Below are 22,485 nucleotides of genomic sequence, written 5' to 3' on the forward strand. Positions count from 1 at the left end.
CTCCATGACCCTTCGACTTTTTTTTCCTCCTGGTTTCATAATATTCCTTAAATTAAAAAAAAATTAGAAATTGGAGACTAAAGTCCTAACAAACTGTTTTTGGAGGGGCTGTGTTCTTTTATACTGACCATTTTAATCTCCTCATAAAAGGGGTGTTTAACAAGCCCAAACTTTTAAATATGAGCAGAATAAAGTCAAAAGGAGATGAAAGAAATGGCATTCCTGGTGAAATAGGTCAGATGATTTTCAGACTCCAAAGTGTCCTGATAGTTTTATGTGATCCAATCCAGTTCCTGAAAAAACCCTGCCAACAGGTAACAGGTCTTTTAAAGCTTTTGAAGCCAAAGGCTCCCCACCAGCCAGCCCATCTCTTACTAAGTTCTCAGCCTCATTAAGAATGAGAAACAGATACCACGGCACCAACCTGTCTACGAGAACACAGCGAGACAAATGTAATTGCCTGTACGAGGAATATAAGTCAGCAACTCCCAAAGCATTCATATTTACACCCACTCCATTTTGGTTGTCTTTCCTTTATAATTTGCCCATACATCGATGTCAAGTGTATAATTTCATCTGGGGCTTTATCAGTTACCGCCCAGAGCCATGATTATATGGTGCAGGGAACTTCCTCCCCCTGAGTGAGTCTATCTTTAGTATCTTCTTAATAGCTACTTCTTACATGTAAAATCAAAAGGAAAGTCTTGGTTTTCTTATGTGGCTCCAGAATCACTAAATATAACATTTAGAAGCAATTTATCAACTGAAACCATTGACTTTTCAGCTGTCACTGAATGCCACTGCATTTCTCAAAGCAAAGTGTTCTTATTCCTTCCCTTGGTTATTTTTTATCAAATTACAATGAAAATTCTAGGGACTTCTGTATTGACCATTCAATCATGTACTAAGTTCATCTTCCGTCTTGCTGGTGTCCAGCCTAATTACACAGAGATGAAACTGAATTTTGAATACTCAGAACCACAGCAAGAGGCATAAAGGTATGATTTCCGGAAGAAGTAACTTTTTACAAACAAAAAACGGCTCTCCAATCTACGATTCAAAAGATAATTTATTAGTCTGAGAAGAGGAGTCACACACCATACCCAGTAATATGTTTCTTTTATTTTTGTGCCTTTATCTTAAAAATATATTTAAACAAGAAACAAAGATAATATTGAATTTTCCCATAAATTTTGCTTTCTTATTTACAGTGTTACATTGTAAATAACATTCCATTATACACAAATTAAGGACTGTGCATTACTGTATGTTCTCTTTACATATTCTTTCATAATATAGTACACACAGCTCGAAGCTATGTAGTATTTAAGCTTAGAAAAGCTTGAGGAAAGAAGTACAAACTTTATCAATAAGACTATTACTTAAAAAGGTTCTGACCTTAATTCTCTGCTAGATTGTTTCACTGAAACCATTCTTTGTTAAAGAAAAATGCCCCATATGAGGGATGAGAACAACAGTTTAAGTTACCATAGGATCCACTTAAACTGGCTAACAAATAAAAACACTTTGTTACTAGCACTGTTATCAAATGGAGCATGGCCACTGTCAGTCATTTCAACAAGTAGATTTACTCTGCAGTTCCGACAGGTTATATCAAAGACAGTTGGTACCTCTTTGTGAAATCAACAATGTTTCCTGCAACTTTAGGTTTTACTTGTAAACAATTAAAGCACACATTTTGGGAAGATGATTTAATCATTCCTGGTCTGAGGTTACACAACAAGGAGGAGTTTCTATTTCATCGAAGGAGAAGCAAGCATACACACTGCGCGTGCGCACGGGCACGCACACACACGCACACGCACGCACACACGCACACACAGAGTCCCGCTCATCTGCCCAAGACGCGCGTGTCACCAAGCGCTAACTACAGCAGCACTAGTGTCGCAAGCGATGCACGAGGCTGCGACAGGAATTATAAAACGAGGGAGATAAAACATCCAACTTCGGTTAAAACCCTGCGAAGCTCGGGTTGTGAAATGCCGCTCAGATGCTCTGTGTTCAGCCTGAAGGTTCAGCTCACTGGGCTCTCCAGGCGGCAGACCCCACCTTCAATCGCCACGGACTGTCCGGCTACCGCACCGGGAGGGAGTCTGGAAATGTGAGTCTGCAGAGGAGGAGACGGAAGACTGTTAGAGGTGCCAGCTGTGTCCCCCTAACGTGTGACAAAGGCGGAGAAAACACCAGAGCATCTTGGCTTCTCTTTGCTTCTGAGCATCTACAGGCTGTGCTGGCGGGTAACTCAGGTGCAGACAGATCCTGTTCGTCCAAATCTCAGGGGATATTAACTGAGTACCTACTACCTGCCAAACACAGCACTGGTAGCTGGAGATAGAGACCGGGACAGCCCAGGCCCCCAGGAGCACAGAGCTTACAGTTTACTCACACTCAGAACAAGAGTGGTTTTAAGGCCAACTGTATTGAGCATATTCCAGTTACCTGAAAACTACCAGTTGATATACATTTTGTCCTCTAAACATTCAGAGCAACTAAGAATACCCGATTCATGTTTATTCCCTCAATTTACTCCTTAAAGGATTTAAATAGCTTACAAAAATCAGATCACTCAACAACCTCAAGTAAGTGAGGCAATGAAAAAAAAAAAAAAAGAAAAAGAAGAACTTACAAAAATGAGTTAAAGACAGGCGTGAGTCAACACACAAAATCTAGCCTGAGTTCTGTCCCCGTGCTGGAGGCAGACTGCTGCCCTGTCTCAGAGCTTCCCAGTGGCCAAGACCAGACAGGGGTCCACATGGTATAACGGGATCACACAAACCAACCGCTCAAAGGAGAAAACCGTTCCCGGCACAGAGTCCAAGGAGCCATTCCTCCTGTAGGGCTTCACCCACAGCAGGTACCGTGTATAGTGGATGAGTGAAGACAGCGGTTGTACAACAAGGAGTTTTATAGGGCTGAGCATTACAGCATCACTCAAAGGAGACCAGCAGGAAAAGCTCTTCCACAAGGGGTCAGGACCACGTCAGCCAGGAATTCCTTTTTTTGATGATCTGGCTTAATCCGGGGATAGATAAATGTCGGAGTTTCTAAGAAGAACAGAGAGACTGTATATCCTTCAGGTAATCCTCTCTGATTCTGCTTCTCCACACAAGCTTTTCCTGAGGACTGAACCCAAGGGAGTTCAAGTCCCAGAGCGAACTTGCTGGATGCAGCTGGTGAGGTGGCCAAGCCTGGGGTGGGTCTGACATCCTCTCACGCAACCAAAAATAAAGCAAGCATATGCTTTAGATGGAGCAACAGGTAAGCTACCTGGTTTTAGTTTGATGGTGGGTACTGTTCTTGGGTCTCACTGCACAAGTCCCATTAGAGGAGCTTACATAAGTCAGCAATTTGGAAAGCTCTGGAGAACAGAAAATGTTCTCTGGGTACTTAGTGTTTCTGTGTGCAAGGCAGGAAGCCACCTGTAACCTCCAGGAGGGAGGCCCGTCAACTTTGGGGTGGAGAGCTGGGCAAGGCAGTCTGTGTGGCATCTCCTGGGAGGTGAGTATCACTGAGTTTGGTCACCGGGCTCATGCCTCTGGGCACCCTGTCCCAGAATCTGGCCTTGTTATTGCATCTGAAGGCTGTTTAGTACATCTTATTACATTTTATAAGTACGGATATATTATACCTGAGAAGTCCACAGTAAGACACACTTGTGGATCTTTCATTTCTTGTGATGTCCTATTAACCTAGCGGGAGAAGTTTGAAGAGAACGTGTTGTTTGATTCTGCTACCCAGCAGCCCTTGTCACATCAGGCACAAAACACTCAGATTCACAACTCCCAGGGCTTAGTGTTGATGTGGCCCTTTTATTCTTTCAGGGATTCATTAACATGAGGTCAAAGAATTTTTTCCTCAGGCATCATTCATCGAATAATAAAAAAAAAAAGTTCTAAACAAAGACAATCCCTGAGAGAGGAGAAGCCCCTTAGTCTATCTCATCTCTCATCTCACCCTCCTCAGCCATGAAACAGTCACAAGGCTAGGACAGGACAGGGATCAAGAATGTGGAAAACAATATGGTGGTTCCTCAAAAAATTAAACAGAATTATCATACGATCCAACAATTCCACTTCAGGGTATATACCCAAAACAAGTAAAAGCAGGGACTCATTTTTTTGTACACAATGCTCATTGCAGCATTATTCACAATAGCCAAAAAGTAGAAGCAACCCAAATGTCCATCAACAGATAAATAAACAAAACATGGTCTATACATACAGTGGTATATTATTCAGCTTTAAAAAGAAATGACATTCTGACACATGGTACAACATGGATCAACTTTGAAGATACTAAGCTCAATGAAATAAGCCAGACACAAAAGGACAAATATTGCAGGATTCCACTTATATGAGGTACCCAGAAGTCAAATTCACAGGACAGGAAGCAGAATGGCGGTTGCCAGGGGCTGGGGGTAGGTAGAATTATGGAGTCATTACTTAATAGGCACACAGTCTCAGTTTGAGAAGGGGAAAAGTTCTGGAGATGGATGGTGGTGATGGTTGCACAACAATGTGAATGTACTAAATGCCACTGCATAGTACACCCAAAATGGTTAAAATAGTAAATTCTATGTTATGTATATTTTAGCACAATTAAAAAAAAAAAAAAAAAGAAGAAAGCAGAAATGACCATTTTCTTCCTGGTCCAGAACTGTATGCTATAAGATGGCATTAAGAGAAGGGGTTAGCTAGGAATGAATCCATGCAGACCCCAATGGAGAAACATTAACACCAGGTTCTGTTCACACATAGGTTGAAAATTTCCAATCAGGTTACTTAAGATATCTGTCCCTAAAAGTGAAGCTCATAGGAAACTCCATCCTCACGTTTCCCAGAGATTCAGAGAGAATACAATGAGACTTCCTGGTAGGCCTGGTGGTCCAGGCACCAGAGGCAACAGAGAATAAATTAATTGTTAAAAGATCAAAGAGCGACCATATGTCCAAGCAGACAGCCTGCAACTTGACCAGGGGGATGTCAGTCTTAAAGCAACTGATTTTTCTGCTGAGCATGAAAAAGACCCAGGACTAGAAGGAAGAAACTGCTGTCCCACAGACCAGGGGACTTGATAGCAATCCTCTGAGATTTACAAAAACACAGATGGCCAATCCAAACTTACCTCTAACACTCCTATCCCCACCAAGTTTACGACAGAAAAACATCTAAATAAACTGAGCTAAACCACAGAGTGTCAAGGAGAGTTAGGAAGGAAAAGAAAAAAGAACTGGAAAAGATGACAAAGGTCTTGAGATATTTATTAAGGGTACATGGGCAAAATACTTCAAAAATACATTGAGATTTGTATAAATTGAGCGGTTTACATAAGACAGAAATGCTCAACCAGACAAACAAGTTGTTAAGATTAACTTCTCAGAATTACTGCTTCCCTAAATTATCATCTAGTCAAGGGGGATTTTGCAATTACAAAACACACTGGCATGATTTTGGTGTTGAGGGGAATAGAATGGTTAACCGTCCAAATGTATGTCAACACTTCACCAGTTTCATCAATCAACATGGTCTTCTGACTCATCGGAAAATAAGTAACCTTGGCCTGAAAAAGTTTGAGCCAAGATGTATTTGAAGCTTTCTGTGGAAATTTCAATGGAGCATCAAATCATATTATAAACAGTGGGGGCTGTTTAAGAGAATATTTTATATGAGTGTTTATCTCTAAAAGTTCTTTTGGAGAAGTGGGTTTGAATTCCTTGAGCCTAAAAATGTCTGTGGACAGTTCACCACCGTCTACGATGAACTTGTATGCCAGCATTTAAAAGTGCAATAAAGTATTTTATATTGGGTGTGTAAGGACTGTGCAGACTCTAGGGTGTCCTACAAGCATAAGACCTTAACAAGGTGTCTTTAAAACCATTTAAGTAGCAGTGTACTTGTATTGGAATTTGGAACTAATGAGAAATAGCACATGAAGTGATGTGTGCCACTACCAGGCCCGGCAGAAAATCTTACAAACCATTCTCCATGCGCTTTCTCTGATGACCTGAGGCCTAGGTGATGTAAGGAGCTTGGGACCCTGAATCATAATTTGGATAAGAGCCCTCTGCCAGTCAGAAACCCCAATTTGTATTTTATGTGAATGAGAAACATGCTTCTTATTGTGTTTGAACAACTATACACATATATTCTGGGGTTTGCTTGTTACAGCAGCTGGAGTTGTCTTTAACAACGATTCCATCCGGGCCTCTGCACTTACTAGCTATGTAACCTCTGCTGGTTACTTAACTTCTCGGGACCCCACCTCTAAAATAGCTATACAGTAAGTCCCCTACATATGAACCTTCAAGTTGTGAACTTTCAAAGATGCGAACGTCTGTTTGCATGTAATCACATAAGTTAGTTCATGTGTCTGGCGTACATTGTCACATGCGTGCATCCTCTACAAGTGGTTGTGTTTTTGTGTACTTTACTGTACAGTACTGTATAGAGTACTGTAGTATAGTATCTTTATTTCAAGCCCAGGATGTCCAGAAGCAAGTGTAAAAGCAGCGGTGATGTAGCTTGTACTGCTAAGAAGCGCCAAGCGATAACAATGGAAACAAAAGTGAAAATAATTGAGAGAGTGGAGCGAGGCGAAAAGATGGTAGACGTCGCTCGTTCTTATCACACGAATCATTCAACCATCGGCACGATTCTGAAGAATGAGGACAAGATCATGGAACATGTGAAGTCTGCTGTGCCGATGATGTCAACAATAATATCGAAGGAGCGTGGAAAAGTGATGGAGGAGATGGAGAAACTTCTCAGTGTGTGGATGCAGGATCAGCATCAGAGTCGAGTCCCGCTCAGCTTAATGTTGATTCAAGAGAAAGCCAAAAGCCTTTATGAAGACTTGAAGGAGAAACATGGTGAAGAATCAGAGGGCGCATCTTTTAATGCCAACCATGGCTGGTTTCATCGGTTCAAGGCTAGAGCCAACCTTCACAACGTAAAAGTAAGTGGCGAGGCAGCAAGTGCATATACGGTAGCTGCCCGGTAGCTGCCTGGGAATTTCCTGAAACGCTTCGAGAAATTATTGATGAAGGCATGTATCTACCTGAGCAGGTTTTTAATGTGGATGAGACAGGACTGTACTGCAAGAGGATGCCAGACCGAAGTTACATCAGTAAGGAGGAAAAGTTGATTCCAAGCTATAAAGCAGCAAAGGATAGGCTAACTCTGTTGTTTGGTGGCAATGCTTCTGGCGAACCAAAGAGATACACAATGCAGGAAATGGCAAGGGGATTTTCTTTCTTTGAGGAGGCACTGTTAGTTTTTGAGGCACAGGACCTGAACGTAGAATGGTACAAGAAGGCTGCAGCAGCCGTTCAGAATGCAATCCAGTGCCTCTGTGTCTTCTATGACGAGAAAAAAAGAGCTACTACCCAGACATCACTGGATCGTTTTTTCAAGAGGGTAGATAGAATTGAATCCAGAAAGGAACCAGAACCTGTGGCACTAATGTCAGGTGTGAGTGAAATTGCAGCTTGCCCTCCATTTCCTATTGCTGACAATCCTTCAACTCTACCATCTCCCACCTCCTCTCCCTCCTCCAGTCAGTAACTCTTCTTGCCTGTTCACTCGATGCCAGCCCCTGTATGCCAGCTGTTGTACTGTACTACTGTACTTTTCAATGTACCATACTGTAAGATTAAAAATGTTTTCTTTATTTTTTGTTTTTTTATGTTATTTGTGTGAAAAGTATTATAAACCTATTATAGTACAGTACTATCTAGCCGATTGTGTTAGTTGGGTACCTAGGCTAACTTTGTTGGACTTAAGAACAAGGTGGACTTTACGAACTCGCTCTCGGAACAGAACTCATTCGTATGTAGGGGACTTACTGTAAGAGCATCTGTCGTCAGGTTGACAAGGACTACATGAGATACTGCACGCAATGAGAGCACGTGTCAACACATCAGGTTCTTATTATTCAGACAGACACATAGCCATAGCACAAAACATTATGCAGCACAATATCTATTACACATTATTTGATGTCCCGGAATTGGGTAATTCTATTTGAAATGTTTGATAGTCTTCAAAAATAGAAAGAGATATTTTAATGAAAACTTAGCTGCATGCTAAAAGGTAAGGTTGAAGAAAATGGACATTTTTAGGCCAATATTTTTGATGCTGCTGTTTTGCTCTCACTGATACAATAATTAACAATTGCTGAGTATTTACTGACTACTAAGGGCTTTGTATATACCTGCTTGCGGTATCATTAATCTTCGATGGCTCAAAAACAATCAGCTCAGCATGCCTGGGTGCTACAGAGAAAACCAAAGTGGTCGAATACTGGCAAATTACCTTCTAAGAACATGTCATGTTGTTGGGAAGACAAGTAAGGCCATATGAGATGACTAGAAAACCATTAACAAAGGCATGTGACCATACACTCAGAGGGTATAACACTCCAATGTGTGTTTTCCAACTCTACCAAGCAATTAACTCTGCGGGTACTGATTGGGTGTCCTACAATTTAACTCAGTCCTGACACCATCTACCAGGAGATAGAGCCCACAGGTCAAGAGCTCAGTCCCACAAGACTGTCTCCCCAACATGCCAGATATCAATTCCAAGTTCAGGTTGTCACCTGCACTTCTGGCCCATGGCTATAAATTGGCTATAAATGAGAGGTTCCCACCACCCCCTCCTCAGGTTTGATTAATTTGCTAGAGCAGCTCACGAAATTCAGGAAAACAGTTTACATTATTGTAAAAGGATATAATTTAGAAACAGCCAGATAGAGAAGAGATGCATAGGCAAGGAAGGTAGGAAGAGGCTTGGAGCGTCCATGCCTTCTCTGAAGGCATCACTCCCCAAATCTCTACACGTTCACCATCTCAGAAGCCCTCTGAACCTTGTGTTTCAGGGGATTTTTATGGAGGCGTTGTTACATAGGTATGATTGACTACATTACTGGTCATTGGTGACTGAACTCAATCTCTAGTCCCTCTCCCCTCCCCATAGGTCAGGGGGTGGGGCTGAAATTTCCAACCCTCTGGTCACACGGTTGTTTCCCCTGGTAACTAGACCCCAAGCTTAGGTTACCTTGGGGTTTTCCAAAAGTCACCTCATTAAAATAAACCCAGGTGTGCTTGAAAGGGGCTTGCTATGAGTAACAAGATACCCATTTCACCTTTACGGCTCTGAAATGATTTCAGAAACTGAGGACTAGAGAACAAACATTATAACAAAAGATGCTCCTATTGCTATTATCACTTGGGAAATTCCAAGGGTTTGGGGAGCTGTGAGTCAGGAACCCTGGAGGAAGAACAAATATGTACTTCTTATGCTAAATCACAGTATCACAGACACCCAACCACAAATGCCAATGAAGTCAAGAGAGGGCGAGCATGGATGTGGATCAAGAAGGTGGGGCAGGCTCTCCGGAGGCCATGGCACTGGACGGCAAATAGGACTGGAGGGCAGTGTTGGGCCTGAGTAAGGGAGAGCTGACAAGTTTGCTTGGTTTGAGCCACACCGTGTTTCCAACTTCTAAAAATATTAATAGAGAATATTTTAAAATGGGGAAATTGCATACAAGCATCTTGATTTCTAGATGCTCTTGAAAAATCTGGCAACCCTTGCATTCCCTCACCAGAGTAAAGTCGCAGCTACCTTCTTTAGAAGGGCATTTTCGGCAATAATTTCCCACTGGTGGGGCTGTGTTCTACCTATGCTGTGTGCTCAGACGGCCCTAACATCTGTGATCATCTTTCAGTGCGGTTACTATTATTAGTCCATTGGGTTCAGATGGTGGCAGCCCGATCTTCCCATCAACCTTTGCCTAATGGTTTTGTAACCATAGAATCAGTCCCAGACTGGGCCTATCCTATTTCTAACAAGATACTGAGTTGTTTTTCAGAGACAACAGAACAAAACCTCAAGTCATGCAGCAGAAGCATGTAGAGGAGATTTGGACCTCAAACAACCTGGAACCAAAGCTGTTCCCCCCACTCCCTCCAAAGGACCAGGGCCTGACCTGAACCTGAACTCCAAAGCCCTTTCAGAAGCGAAGGGTCTGCTGTCCAGGAAGGTCCGGTGCTGAAGCCCATCTACCACACCTTACCATAAATGGCCAAGCTCCAAAGCCCTCCAATCAAAACCTGCCCCACCAGAAGGGGAAGCTGGGACGAAGTGAGAGAGTAGCATTGACATAACTACCAAATGTAAAATAGCTAGTGGGAAGCAGCCGCATAGCACAGGGAGATCAGCACGATGCTTTGTGATGACCTAGAGGGGTGGGATAGGGAGGGCGGGAGGGAGACACAAGAGGGAGGGGATATGGGGATATATGTATATGTATAGCTAATTCACTTTGTTATACAGCAGAAACTAACACACCATTGTAAAGCAATTATACTCCAGTAAAGATGTGAAAAAATAAATAAATAAATAAATAAAAAACCTGCCCCACCAGTGCTTCTGCACACCAACCCTCCTCCCCTAACTCATAAAACTTTGACTGAACCCCAGATGGGGAGACAAATTTAAGCTGTGTTTCCTGTCTCCTTGCCTGTCAACCTCGCAATCAGCTTCTCCAACAGTTTATTATCAGCAGCCACTGATAATCATTGCCTAGACCCCATTATTTCAAGAGTTACCAACGGGTAGTTTCCTAATTCTATCACTGTCAATACATTAATAGCTGGAATTCTTCTATAAAGAACTTTCTCAACTTTTTGGTATTCCACAATAAAGTGCATATAAGAAAGGAAGGATAAACACTTGATTCTTTTTCTTCCTTTTCAGGGTTCAGAATAATAAACCTCCAAAAGCAGCCAAATGCTTTCCCCTCATCATTTTTTGTGATGTTAAGAAGGCAGTTTTGTTTGAAGGAAGATGGTAAGAGATTACAGAGGGAGCACACTTTGGGGAAAAAATAGGGATGGAAGAAGAAGGTACAGCATCTTCTTCATTCACACCAGCCAAAGGCGAACTCTTCTATGTTTAAAAGACAAAAATAAAAGAATTCTGAGAGCTGCTTTTAAACTGCCACTATGAAAAAAAACTGGCTGGACTGACTTGCTAGCTGTGTTTCGGATGACTAATTTGTAGGCTCACCTGTTTTAAGTCAAATATAGTACCTGCAGGATGAGTAGCTCCTTTTGGGCTGACACAAAATGAGTATTGTTGTCAGTTAAACTAGTTAAGTTTGCTCAAGATCAGTTTTACTCTTTAGCAGAAAGTTCTCTTCTCAAAGATAATCGAGGGTTAGCACAGCATATTAGTCTGCTAGGGTTTCCATAACAAAATTATTTTCCCACAGTTCTGGAGGCTGGAAGTCCAAGATCAAGGCATCAGTAGGGCTGGTTTCTTCTGAGGCCTCTCTGTGCGGCTCACAGATGGCTGTCTTCCCCCAGTGTCGTCACATGGCCTGTTCTCTGTGTGTACAAATCCCTGGCATTTCTTCTTATAAAGACGTCCTATTGGATTAGGGCCCTGTCCTTATGACTTCATTTGACCATAATCACCTCTTTAAAGGCCCCATCTCCAAATATAATCACAGTGGGGGTTAGGGCTTTAAGATAAGAATTTGGTGGGGACAGAATTCAGTCCATAATAGATACAGAGTAAAACCTGACAATGCCCCATATGCTGTGGGCTGCATTCGTTCTCTGGCTGAAATCCTCCTGCCCTTCCTTTGGCTCATTCCTCTCCATCTCCACTTGGCCTCCTCGCTGTTCCTCAACCACGCAGCATATTCCCACCTCAAGGCCATTACATGTGCTGTTCTCACTGCCCAGAAAGCTCTTCCATCCAATGCCCAGGTGGCTCACTTGCTCATTTCTGCCAGATCTTTACTCAAAAGCCACCTTTTGGGGAAGGTTTACATTGGCCACTCACCTGAATTTCACTACCACCCTCTCTGCCTCAACGTTTCCTATGTCCTTACCATATCTAACCAGCCATCCATTTTGCTCCTTTATCCCATTCATTGCCTGTCTCCTCCACTGGGACAAAAGCTCCACAAGGGCGAGGAGTTTTATCTGTTCATTGCTGTTCCCTCATTACCTAAAAGATGGCTTGGCCCATGGAAGGGGCTCTGTATATTTGCTAAGCCAACAGAGGATTTTGTTTTCTTTAGTGAGGATTTGGGAAATGAAAGAGAGCAAACGGCAAATTAGACATTTTATAGTTCTTAGTTTTATGTTTTGTAGTTTTTGATTATAGCTTGTAAGTCTGTTATAAATTTTTGAAGAGATTTGTATAAATCAAACGCTCAAAGTGACACTGAAATTGTGAACCTTAAAACTCTGAAAATAAAAGTCTATGTATTTCCCAAGACGGACACAAAATGTAGAAATAATATGATGTGACATTATCTGTTCATTCATCTCAACAACTACATGCACATTATCCTCTCTCAGAGAGAGATGGTCGGGGGCAGCAGCAACTCGACAGCGGTCAGGTGTGGGCTGCGTGCCTGGTGGGTCTGCTGCATCCTGCTGCATGAATGAAACTGCAGAATTCAGCACTCAGAGGAATATGGAAAGCAGGAGGGCTACCTTGTTTGCAGGGCAATTTCCCTCCTGGAGAGCGGGACAAGAGTGTCTCACACTCAATCTTACAACTTACCATGAATATCCGAAGAGACAGATATTCCTTTCCCTACCATTTTCCCTTCTCTTGTTAATTCTGCCTTATTTTTCAAATTGTTGAGTCCTAGGTAACTTATATTTTTCAATCTATTAACAGTGTCGCATGAACTTCCTTAAAACAACCCAGAATGATGTGTATATTTTGTAGAATACAGATCCATTTAGCTGCAGGCTCAGCTTGTCTTCTGCATCATCACTGCGCTACTCGGGGTGTGTAGAGTTGGTGCTGGAGGTGGCACGTTGGCTGAGCACACCTTGTGCCCTTACATAGTGAATTCTTACCTGGTGTGACAATAGTCACTCTCTGCTTTCTTTTACTGGCACAAACGTGATAGACCTTAAATGACCAATTCCAGAGAGAATTGCTGAGGAAGTGTGTCTGGTTGGTTTTTATTGCTTTGTTTCTACTATGGGCATTTTTTTTCCTTAATGACTTCAGTCCCGAGACACTATCCCCAAGCCCCATCCTTTTCCCAGAAGTTCCCTCCCCATTGCTTTCAAGAGCTGTCTTTCAAGGAGACACAACTTGTGAATAAGAATATTCTGAGCATTCTTTGTGTGCAGCATTAAAGCTTGGAATGTAGTTTACTGCTCTAAAAATAGAGTTTGGTCTCAGACTTCATCCTGAAAGCAGATGTACTCAACTAGTTGACAGTTTCACATGAACCTGCTTAATATAATCCAGAATAATGTGTATATTTTATAGAATAAAACCCCATTTAACTACAGGTCAAAAGATCTGGGTGCTCACTTCCTTAGCCTGTGTGATATCAGGCAAATCAGTGAAAATCTCAGAGCTGTAAAACGAGGACTCTGGGTTAGACGGTCTCTAGAGGAGCCTCGCAAAGTTTAACCTTCTCTGACGCTGACTTCCTTTAGCTTTTGCATACATTGTGAATGAGTCTAAAAACAAGCGTTTTACTTCTATCCCATCATTGTCTTAAACTGAAAGTAATAAATGGGCCAGAGCAATGTGAAGATGTAATTCCCGAGTTCAACCCAACAAATCACAAGTATCAACAGATTGAAAAATTAATGCCATATGTTAGTTATTTTACTCCATGTCGCCCCTACCTCGTTTTCCACATTTAGAACAAGGATGCCATAAAAGACCATCGGCAAACGTGGACAAAGCACAAAGACAGCATTATGGCAGACTTTGTTGTTAGTCCTGAAACAAGTCTACATAAAGGGAAAGTTCTACTGTTCTCACATAGAAATATCATGCCCAAGGAGCCTTAAAATAAGACGAAAATGCAGTCTGATGAGAACAGTATGTTGTTCCAGTCTCTCGGCAACTTTTGTTACTTCTTTTACCACGCAACGACACCACACTTCAGAGGCAACATCAGACAACGCTGCCCCTTATTTTTATCTTAAAAGCCCTGTGAAGGCATCCACATAAACAGGGAAAGCCCACAGTACCTATTATATCACCACTTACGTGAAGAATTATCATGGATATTCCATTCTGTTAAAGGTGATAAAAGCTCTCCACTATTTAGAAATATTTATTCTGCACTTATTATGAGGGGACAGAAGAATGAAACACACATGGATCTCGCTCTGAAGGCAATTAGGTCTCTGTAGGATGCGGAAGCCAGTTCCTTGTGAAACTAGTTCCTTGTAAAATCTTAATAAAGATAGGAAGCCCCTAGATTTGCATAATGCTTTAGTTTCCATAGTGCCTTTGCATCAATGAGATCGCCTCAAAATACCCTCTCGGGTAGACAGAGGTATACTATACCTATTTTTCAGGTGGAAAAAAGGCCAGGCTCAGAATGGTTATGTGGTTTGCTTATGGTCCCAGAGGAAGTAGAAAAACTGAGACTTGAATGAAAGCTTTTGGACCCCAAATTTAGGGCTCTCTTTACTCCCACAAAGCCTTAGCGTGAAGGATTCTAAATCAGGCTCTGTTAAGAGACACAACTTTATTTTTCAGGGTGAAATAGGGCTTGCTCAGAAAAGCTACTGCCACACATTTTACCAAAAAATTTCAGGATGATTCTGGGATTCAGAGAACTGGGTTTGAGCCTTAACTCTACTGCGGACGGACTGGAGAGTCTCTGAACTGGGGGTCACTAGATCTCTGGGCTTCAGCATCTTCGTAGGTAAAAATGAAAAATTCGACTCAATTATTTTGGGGGTTCTTTCTGATTCTAACATTCTTTATAGTTTTGCATTAGAATGGCCCTCTAAATGCTGTTTACATTTTTTTTTTTCAAAAACCCAACATGTGTAAATTTTCCTAGAATTCAGGTTATAGATTTTTTTTAAAACAGCCCCAACAAGTAATTGAAATCCCAATTGGTCCTAGGACTTGTATCACCTTCTCTTTAGACCCAGCCTAACTTAAGAGTGGAGCTCTTAGATAGTGGTGTTAGGACCATTTACTGAGACCCAGTACATCAGAGTATCTGAGGGTGGAGGCCAGGAGGCTGGATTTTCACCCCACCCTCGCCCCTAGGATTTGCACCCCCATCTCTGCAGGAACAAAGCCTGTCCCTAGGCTACCTTTTGGATAAGGAGGGAGGCAGGCAGTGAGAGGGACAGTAGACGTGTCATACAGACAACACGGAAACACACCTCTGACACAATCACGTTAATGGTGCATTCTGAGACTGTGGAGACCTTTTATAGTCTTTACTCTGACTTCTAAAATTTTCTTTACCCTTTTCCTCAAATGTTCAAAGAGGTACATGACTATCTTTCTATTAAAAATTGATTTTAAAAAAGAATAAAGCAGAATATGCCATTCCATGTAGTCCAATCAAAATTGTGTAAAAAAAAAAAAAAATCACAATTGCAGAAGCCGAAGGAACTATATCAAAATGTTAACAGTGGTTAATGTGGGGCAGTCCACTGCATTCCAGAAGGATTCATTCAGGGCCAGGATTACATTTTTTTTTTCTCCCTGTCATTTTTCTGTATTTTCTTAATTATGCAGCAGAGTGATTTAGTGAGTGTTTAATGCAGCAACATAATCTATTGAGAAATTAATCTATGTCCTTTCTAACTGTTCAAGACCCATTCTGGGAGGCATGGCTGTGTCCCCACGTCACTCCTGAGAACTGCCAAAAAAAAGAATGAACAAAATAGCTGTACTGTCCGCGCAGGACCCAGCAGTTGCATCAAGACGACCACCATCTTCTCCTTGAAACGCCTCCTTTCCTTGGTTTCCAGGACCCCGCTGTCACCTGTTTCTCCTCAACCTCTATGGCCACAATTCCCCAGTCCCCTTTACAGGTCCCCCCACCTCATATCCCCACCCTAAATGCATGGGAGTTACCTGGGACTCAGGCCCCTCTTCTCCCATCTGTGGTCACTCCTTGGTGATCTCATCCAGTCCTGTAGTTTTATAAAAAGCATTTATATGCTGAGACTCCCAAATAAACATCTCCAGCTTAGGTGTCTCCCGACAACTACGCGGTTAGAAGCTTTGGTTCTGGAGTTCAGACTGTCTGGCTTGTATCTTGGCTCCACCTCTCGGTAGCTGTGCCACCTTATATAAGGAACTTCATATTTCAGATATTTCTTTCTGAGGGGCTAATGGGAGCAAGAGGTGCGAAGCTAAGAGGAGGAGATCTAGCCGAGCCCTGCAGGCCCATGTGCAGCATGGAGGCTGGGGGTTTACCTTCGCTCCTGTAACGGTAAACTCTGGGCTGCCATTTCCTTGGTAAAGACAACCAGGTGGCCCCTTCTTGGAGAACCTGGTGGGGAAGCCTCAGCATCCAGATGATTTGTACTGAGTGAAAACCCAAAATGTCAGTAACAGTCTTCTGGTTGGTAAGCTGCCAGATAACATGGATTTTACTATAGCTTGAAAAGAGCATCTTGTATTTGAAAAGAAATGAAAGGCTAATGTTGAAACTACCATAAAGAGTGAAACTACTATTTGTGTAATGGACTATTTCCTGAGAATTTCAGTTGATCTGTCAGTGAGGAATTTGGGAGGGGTAAAAATAAAAACCGCCAACAAACTCTTTGAAGAAAGTTCTCCTCGTCAAAACCATCTGCTTCCTGACTTCTTAGTGATCTGACCCACACGACACCGAAGAACTATTAAGGTGTTGAGATGAGAGAGGGCAAAGCTTCCCACGCTGGCTTCTGCTGGTCCTGGGAGAGGCTCTCGGAAAAAAAGGAGCCTGGTCAAACGTCAGCCCCAGCCCACTTTTCTTAGAGCCAGCCAGGCACGTGAGCACGTGAAGTTCAGACACTCGTCAGTAAAGGAACCTGCGGACTCTGTAAGCCAGCTCGTCCCAAATGTCAACGGATGCCGTCCCTCAATGCCAGCTGCACCCAAACTCCTATAGAGAGTGTGATGAAACCTCCCTTCTCTTTTAGTCTAATACTGAGACCATAGTTCCTCACCTCCCCAGCCACTAAATGTTGGGGTACCCCAGGGCTCAAGAGTTGGGCCACTTTTCCTCAACTCATTTTGTAGAAAATTATCTGTGCAGTGTTCTGGACATAAAGTGAAGCATCTGGTTCCACTGGAGAAAGAGGAAAGAATAAAAACTCTCCAGAACTACCTCCTCCTCCAGCTGCCACTTCATTTCTTTGCTTCCACTTACAGCAACATTCTTTAAAAGACTTGTCTATTCTTGTTTCCGCAGCTTCTTTCCTTCCATTCTCTCTAAACCCTCTCCACTCAGGTTTCTGCCTTGACCGCTGCACTGAAACAGCTCTTACCAAGGTAAGCAATGAATTCCGAATGCTAAATCCAGTGGTCTGTCCTCAGACCTAACTTCATGGGCCCAGAGTACAGGATCTGATAAAGCTGATCACTCTCTTGGCCTTGAAATAGTTTCTCTCCTTGATTTCTAAGACCCCACCCTCCCCTGGTTCTCCACCAGCCTCTACGGCCGTTTCTCAGTCTCCTTTGTTGGGTTCTTCACCTCTCTGACTTATCAACACAGCAATTCCTCAGAAATCTTTTCTCCTGGCTGTGGTCCCTCTCTTGGTGATCGCATCTAGCCTTGTAGTTTTAAAAAAGCATTTATATGCTGAGATTCCCAAATATGCATCTTCAACTTGGTCCTCTCTCCTGACACATATATCCAACCACCCACTGACCATCTCCATTCAATGCCTAACAGGCATCTCCAGATGAACACATCCAGAACTGAGCTCTTTCTACTTCCCCTCAAGCCTGCTTCCTCCCTCCTCACCTTCTTCCTCCCGCTGGTAAATGGTAACTCCATTCTCATTGCTGCCTTCTCTCTTTCCCCCATGCCTCTGTCCAATCCATCGGCAGCTCCTGTCGGCTCTCTCTTAAAATGGACACAGAAGCAAACTGGCTCTCACCGCCTGCCCAGCTAACGTTCTAGTCGAACTCATTATCGTCACTCACGGGTGGCAACGGCCGTCCACTCTGCCTCCCTTTCAGCAGCTGGAGTCACCTCTTCAAATGTGAGCCAGACATTGTCACTCCTCTGCTCACTACCCTCCAGTGGCTTTGGAAGAGCCCAGATCCCAACAGTGACCGGTAAGAACCCACATGGTCTGGTCCCCCATGGCTTACTCTGTCCCACTAAGACCAGCCTTCTCACTGTCCCTCCGTCACACCCGGAACACTCACTCCTGCTTGAAGGCCTCTGCTCTTGCTGTTCTCCATGCTGGGACGTTCTTGCCTTGCTCCCATAAATCTTCCAAGGCTTTACTCAAATGTCACTTTCTCAGTGAGACCTGCCTAACATCGGAACCCTCATACTTCCTAAAATCCTTGCCAGCTTCGCGTTTCTTTTTAGCACTTATCACAAACATACTATATGCCTTATTTATCTTGGTTATTATCTTCCCCACTAGTGTGTCAGGCCAGGAGTACAAAGATTCTTAGCTTTTTTGTTCACTATTATGTTTCCAGGAAAGTACCTGAATATAATAGGCGCTCAATAGCATTTGTTTAATAAATATTTCGTTTTAAAAAATGAGCCACTATGTTTCATCAAAACTGTACTCCTAAGTAAACTGAGTTTTTCTAATAGCTAAAATCTCAAAGCCAAAGAATCAAGGCTTCCTTCCCAGTTAATCATTACTAATCACTGTAATAAATCCCTGATTAGCTCTAATACTGATTAACTGAGGTTATGAAGAAATGAATTTTTGTCATCTTTGATGGTGAAAAGCTTATAGATTGTATTTATTTCTTTTTTGCCCCAAGTATGGCCTACTGAACAAAAACATAAATTGCTAGATTCAGGAACTTGTTGTACCTAAGAGGTTATCACCTTAAAGACCGGGTCCTTCCTGTCTGACCTGGCTTTGGAAGTTTGTAGAAATTTGGGTTGGAAGCATGTTTTATTCACAGGCTACTGGGGCTTATTACTAACTGCCTAGTAAGAGTTTGTTTTGCCAAGATCTTCCATTTTTAACGGGGCAGGTTCTAACTGTTAGCAGTTTCTAACTGTTCAAAATTTTACCATAATATCTACAAGACCTATCAATGGAAGAAATCGGGATTATTGGGGTTTTCATCCGTTACAGGAGGTACGTTCAAAATACGATTAATTTTCTATTTCAAGTGAAGAAAAAGCTGTTTCCAAGTACCCTGAGCATCTCCTAATAGTGAAGCATTAACACAACCCTCATTCTAAATTAAGTTTCTTTTCATGCCTTCAACACTGCAGCAGACGGTGTAGCCCAAACACGTACAGTGCAGTGATGACAGCTCAAGAGCATAAAAGTAAATCGTCATACGTACCCCTTATTGCATCCAGAAGTATTTGAAAAGAATGCAAATAGAGAGAGTAGCTCAACCGTATCCAAATGTCTCAATTAGTTATGACTAAAATGTTAAAGTTTCACCAATTTACAGCACTGCTTTACTTATAAGACATAAAAATCATACATAATAATCATCAGAGAAGAAGTTTAATCCTTAGGATTAGACAGAATGGACGCTCCAAGATGAAGGCTTTAAAGAAGACAGAAACTATATTATTTGAATGAATGGTACCGGAATAAAAATGTATTCCAGCAGACAGACTTTGCTTAGCATTCAAAATCTACAACACGGGTCAGTCTCCAATGCCTGTAAGTGAAACAGGCCAGGTGTAGGACTGTCAGAGTGGAATGTCCAGACCCCACCAAACAGGGTGGCTACCACTTGGGTCCAACTAGTCACGGCCATGTAGGAAGTGGGTCCCAGTGTGGCCAAATCTACTCTTACGAGAGAAAACAAGCCAGGAGGAAGAAAATTTTACCTTTACGTAAAACTTAAAACATTTAAATCTTGTATAAAGATTTTATTCAAAATTTCTACTTTATGTAAGTTCAAATTTTTTATGTAAACATTTTCAATTTTTTTAAAAAGGCTGATCTGCTGATGAATTCAGCTTTTGAGCTCAAATCTGCAGGTTCCTGGGGAGGAGGGAGAGTGGGGATAAAATGTTGTATCCAAACAACCATCTGGACTCAAAGTTCTACCCTCAACCTCAACAGGGAGCCACTCATAGAAGGCGTATCTATGGAATGAATGCCCATGTGTGCGGGGCCCTGCGGGGCCATTAGTACCTCCGTGTATACTGACTGCATACCTGTAGATTCAGTTCCCATCACTACTCACCTACTTAAGAAAATAATATAATAGAAGTTCTTACAACATAAAATCAATGGGTGATCCTGAATCTTTACAATCAAAGAAACCAATACCTTGTTTCAAGTTAGAAAGTTAACAAGAAACAAGAATGGCATGACCAAGATTATGGCCTTTTTTGTCTTAAGATTGAAAAAAAAAAAACAAGAAAAGATTCCTTTCATCATTTGTCCACTGCTTTTCAACCAAGAGAAAGAAATGACCATCCTGTAACCATTACTTACTCACTGTGGGTAATAAGGCCGATCATTCTCATGAATGCTTGTCTCAGTTACATCTCACACTTATGCGTTGTTCTGTGCATAAAATGCAGGCACGTGTCTGCTTTGGGAAGGTACATATTTACCTAAAATGCTGGGTACTAGAAGGTAACAAGGTCACATTCTAATGTTAAGTTCACACCTGATGTGAACTATGTAAGCTGATGGCTATGTTAAGTATATAGAGGTAGAGAAATTAATGTTTTCATTATTTTCTATGTTGCTATAACCAGAAAAAAAGGTTTATTCACTGCCTTCCAACTAACATGGAATGTCTACAAGTCCAAGCAATAGACATATTTATCTTTGCAGAGATCTAACCCTACACCATGATTAAAATGAGATTTATTTGGATAAATATGGTTAATACCTCTGGGAAGATTTATGCTCTTGCCAACATAGTGAATTCCCTCTTTGTGTTTATTCTATTTATTGCTTTGGAGCTATGTCAAATGAATCATTTGGAAGAAACTGATGGCATAAGACTAATTAGGCAAAAATAAAATTACCAACTACTCTTAGAACTAAACTTGAGGCTGAGGAAACTTGGGTCTTAAAGTTTGTTTTCCACATACCCAACCTTCTACAATCTTCTCCTGTTTGTCTAAAGAACTTTCTAAATAAACCCAACGGGATCCTCCTGGAAGTCCTAAGAGCATGGAAAAGAAATGCGATTTTCTATATTTGAAATTCTGGGCAAGCTTAAAAGGTACAAGTAAAATCACTGATTAGCCACTTTTCCTTCTGTTCCATAAAGCACACTTGCCAAACTTAGCTGTCTGGGATGTTTTCCTAGTACATAGCTTGTTGGCGGCACCTAACACCATCTTGGGGCAGTTGGCTTCCTGCCAGGGATCAGACTCCTTCAGTTGTTGAGTAACATGGGGACTAGATTATCAGAAGCAGTTAAAAGTTGGCTTAGACCAAGGCCAACTTGTGTCTAAGTGGTTCTTCATAAATCTAAAATATGATCCAATATACCCACCCAGTGACTGAGTGTCACTGGCCACTATCGTGGAACTAAAGTCCCTTTTAAGGAACTCACGGTCAACACACCCAAAGGTGTTCCACTGTCTAGAGCTCAGAGGAATCTGAGAAGGCTGCCTGTGTTCACATAAGAGATACTCAACAGTAGCTAGTAAACAATATTCTTCCCTCTTACTTTTAAAGGGAAAATTATTCAGTTAGGTGAGCTTATCAGAAATGCTGCAGGCAACTTAGGTTTCATTTAAAAGCCTAAGTTTGTGATGCTGTCAAGTTGGTAGACATCTAGTCAGAAAGCTTTCTGAAAGGGCTCCGTTACTATCATACTGGCCTGAATTGCAGGGTTGTGTGTGTGTGTGTGTGTGTGTGTGTGTGTGTGTGTGTGTCTATTCTTGCAGCTTCAATTTTTTTTCCTCTTCTGGGATCTCTGAACTCACTTGTCAGTTGGTTTATATTTACAAGCTAGAGTTGCATTTTGTCAAAATGTAATAACCCCTACCATCTCCACCAGGAAAGCAGGGTGAAAATCCAGGAAGTGTCACTCCTGTGGTAGGCAATGGACACGGCATGTTTGGGAACACGGTTACAGTGTAAATGAGGCTGCAGAGCTGCAAGGTGACAGCCCTGAGAAACTCTCTACCACTTCTACCAGCACCGCCACCACCATCACCCATCACAATGTATGTAGCTCTATTATATGCACTTTGGTTGTATTATTCAATTAATATTCAGAATGCTCGGAAAGCATCGGTAGTATTCCCACTTTAAAGATAAGGAAACCAAGGGTCAGATATGCAACCTGCCCCAGGTTACAAAGCAGGGGGCTTCAGGATGGAAATCCAAGTCTGGCTAACTCCAAACCCCATTCTCTTATTATATCACACTGTCTCTTTATAGATGGTCTTGCTGACACCTTTAAAAAACCCTCCTCCTGCTGCTTTGCCAGGGATGAAGCAGTCAGAGCTTTTCTCTCTCCTAGGAAAGGCTTATCTCTTTCTGGAATTTAGTTCATT

General features: G+C 42.1%; 1 protein-coding gene across 2 annotated transcripts in view; it reads right to left on the reverse strand.

Moving 5' to 3' along the window:
- Positions 1–1,191: 1,191 nt before the first annotated feature.
- The window catches only part of TASP1 (taspase 1), a 235,115-nt gene continuing 213,821 nt past the window's right edge, over positions 1,192–22,485 (reverse strand). For both annotated transcript variants that reach the window (XM_068565779.1, XM_068565780.1), the window contains one exon: positions 1,192–2,128. In XM_068565779.1, coding sequence (XP_068421880.1) covers positions 2,036–2,128 — 93 coding nt within the window. In that variant the 3' untranslated portion in view covers positions 1,192–2,035. The remainder of the gene's footprint in view (positions 2,129–22,485) is intronic.

Source organism: Eschrichtius robustus, chromosome 16, assembly GCF_028021215.1.
Source record: "Eschrichtius robustus isolate mEscRob2 chromosome 16, mEscRob2.pri, whole genome shotgun sequence".
In the NCBI taxonomy this organism is placed as follows: Eukaryota; Metazoa; Chordata; class Mammalia; order Artiodactyla; family Eschrichtiidae; genus Eschrichtius; species Eschrichtius robustus.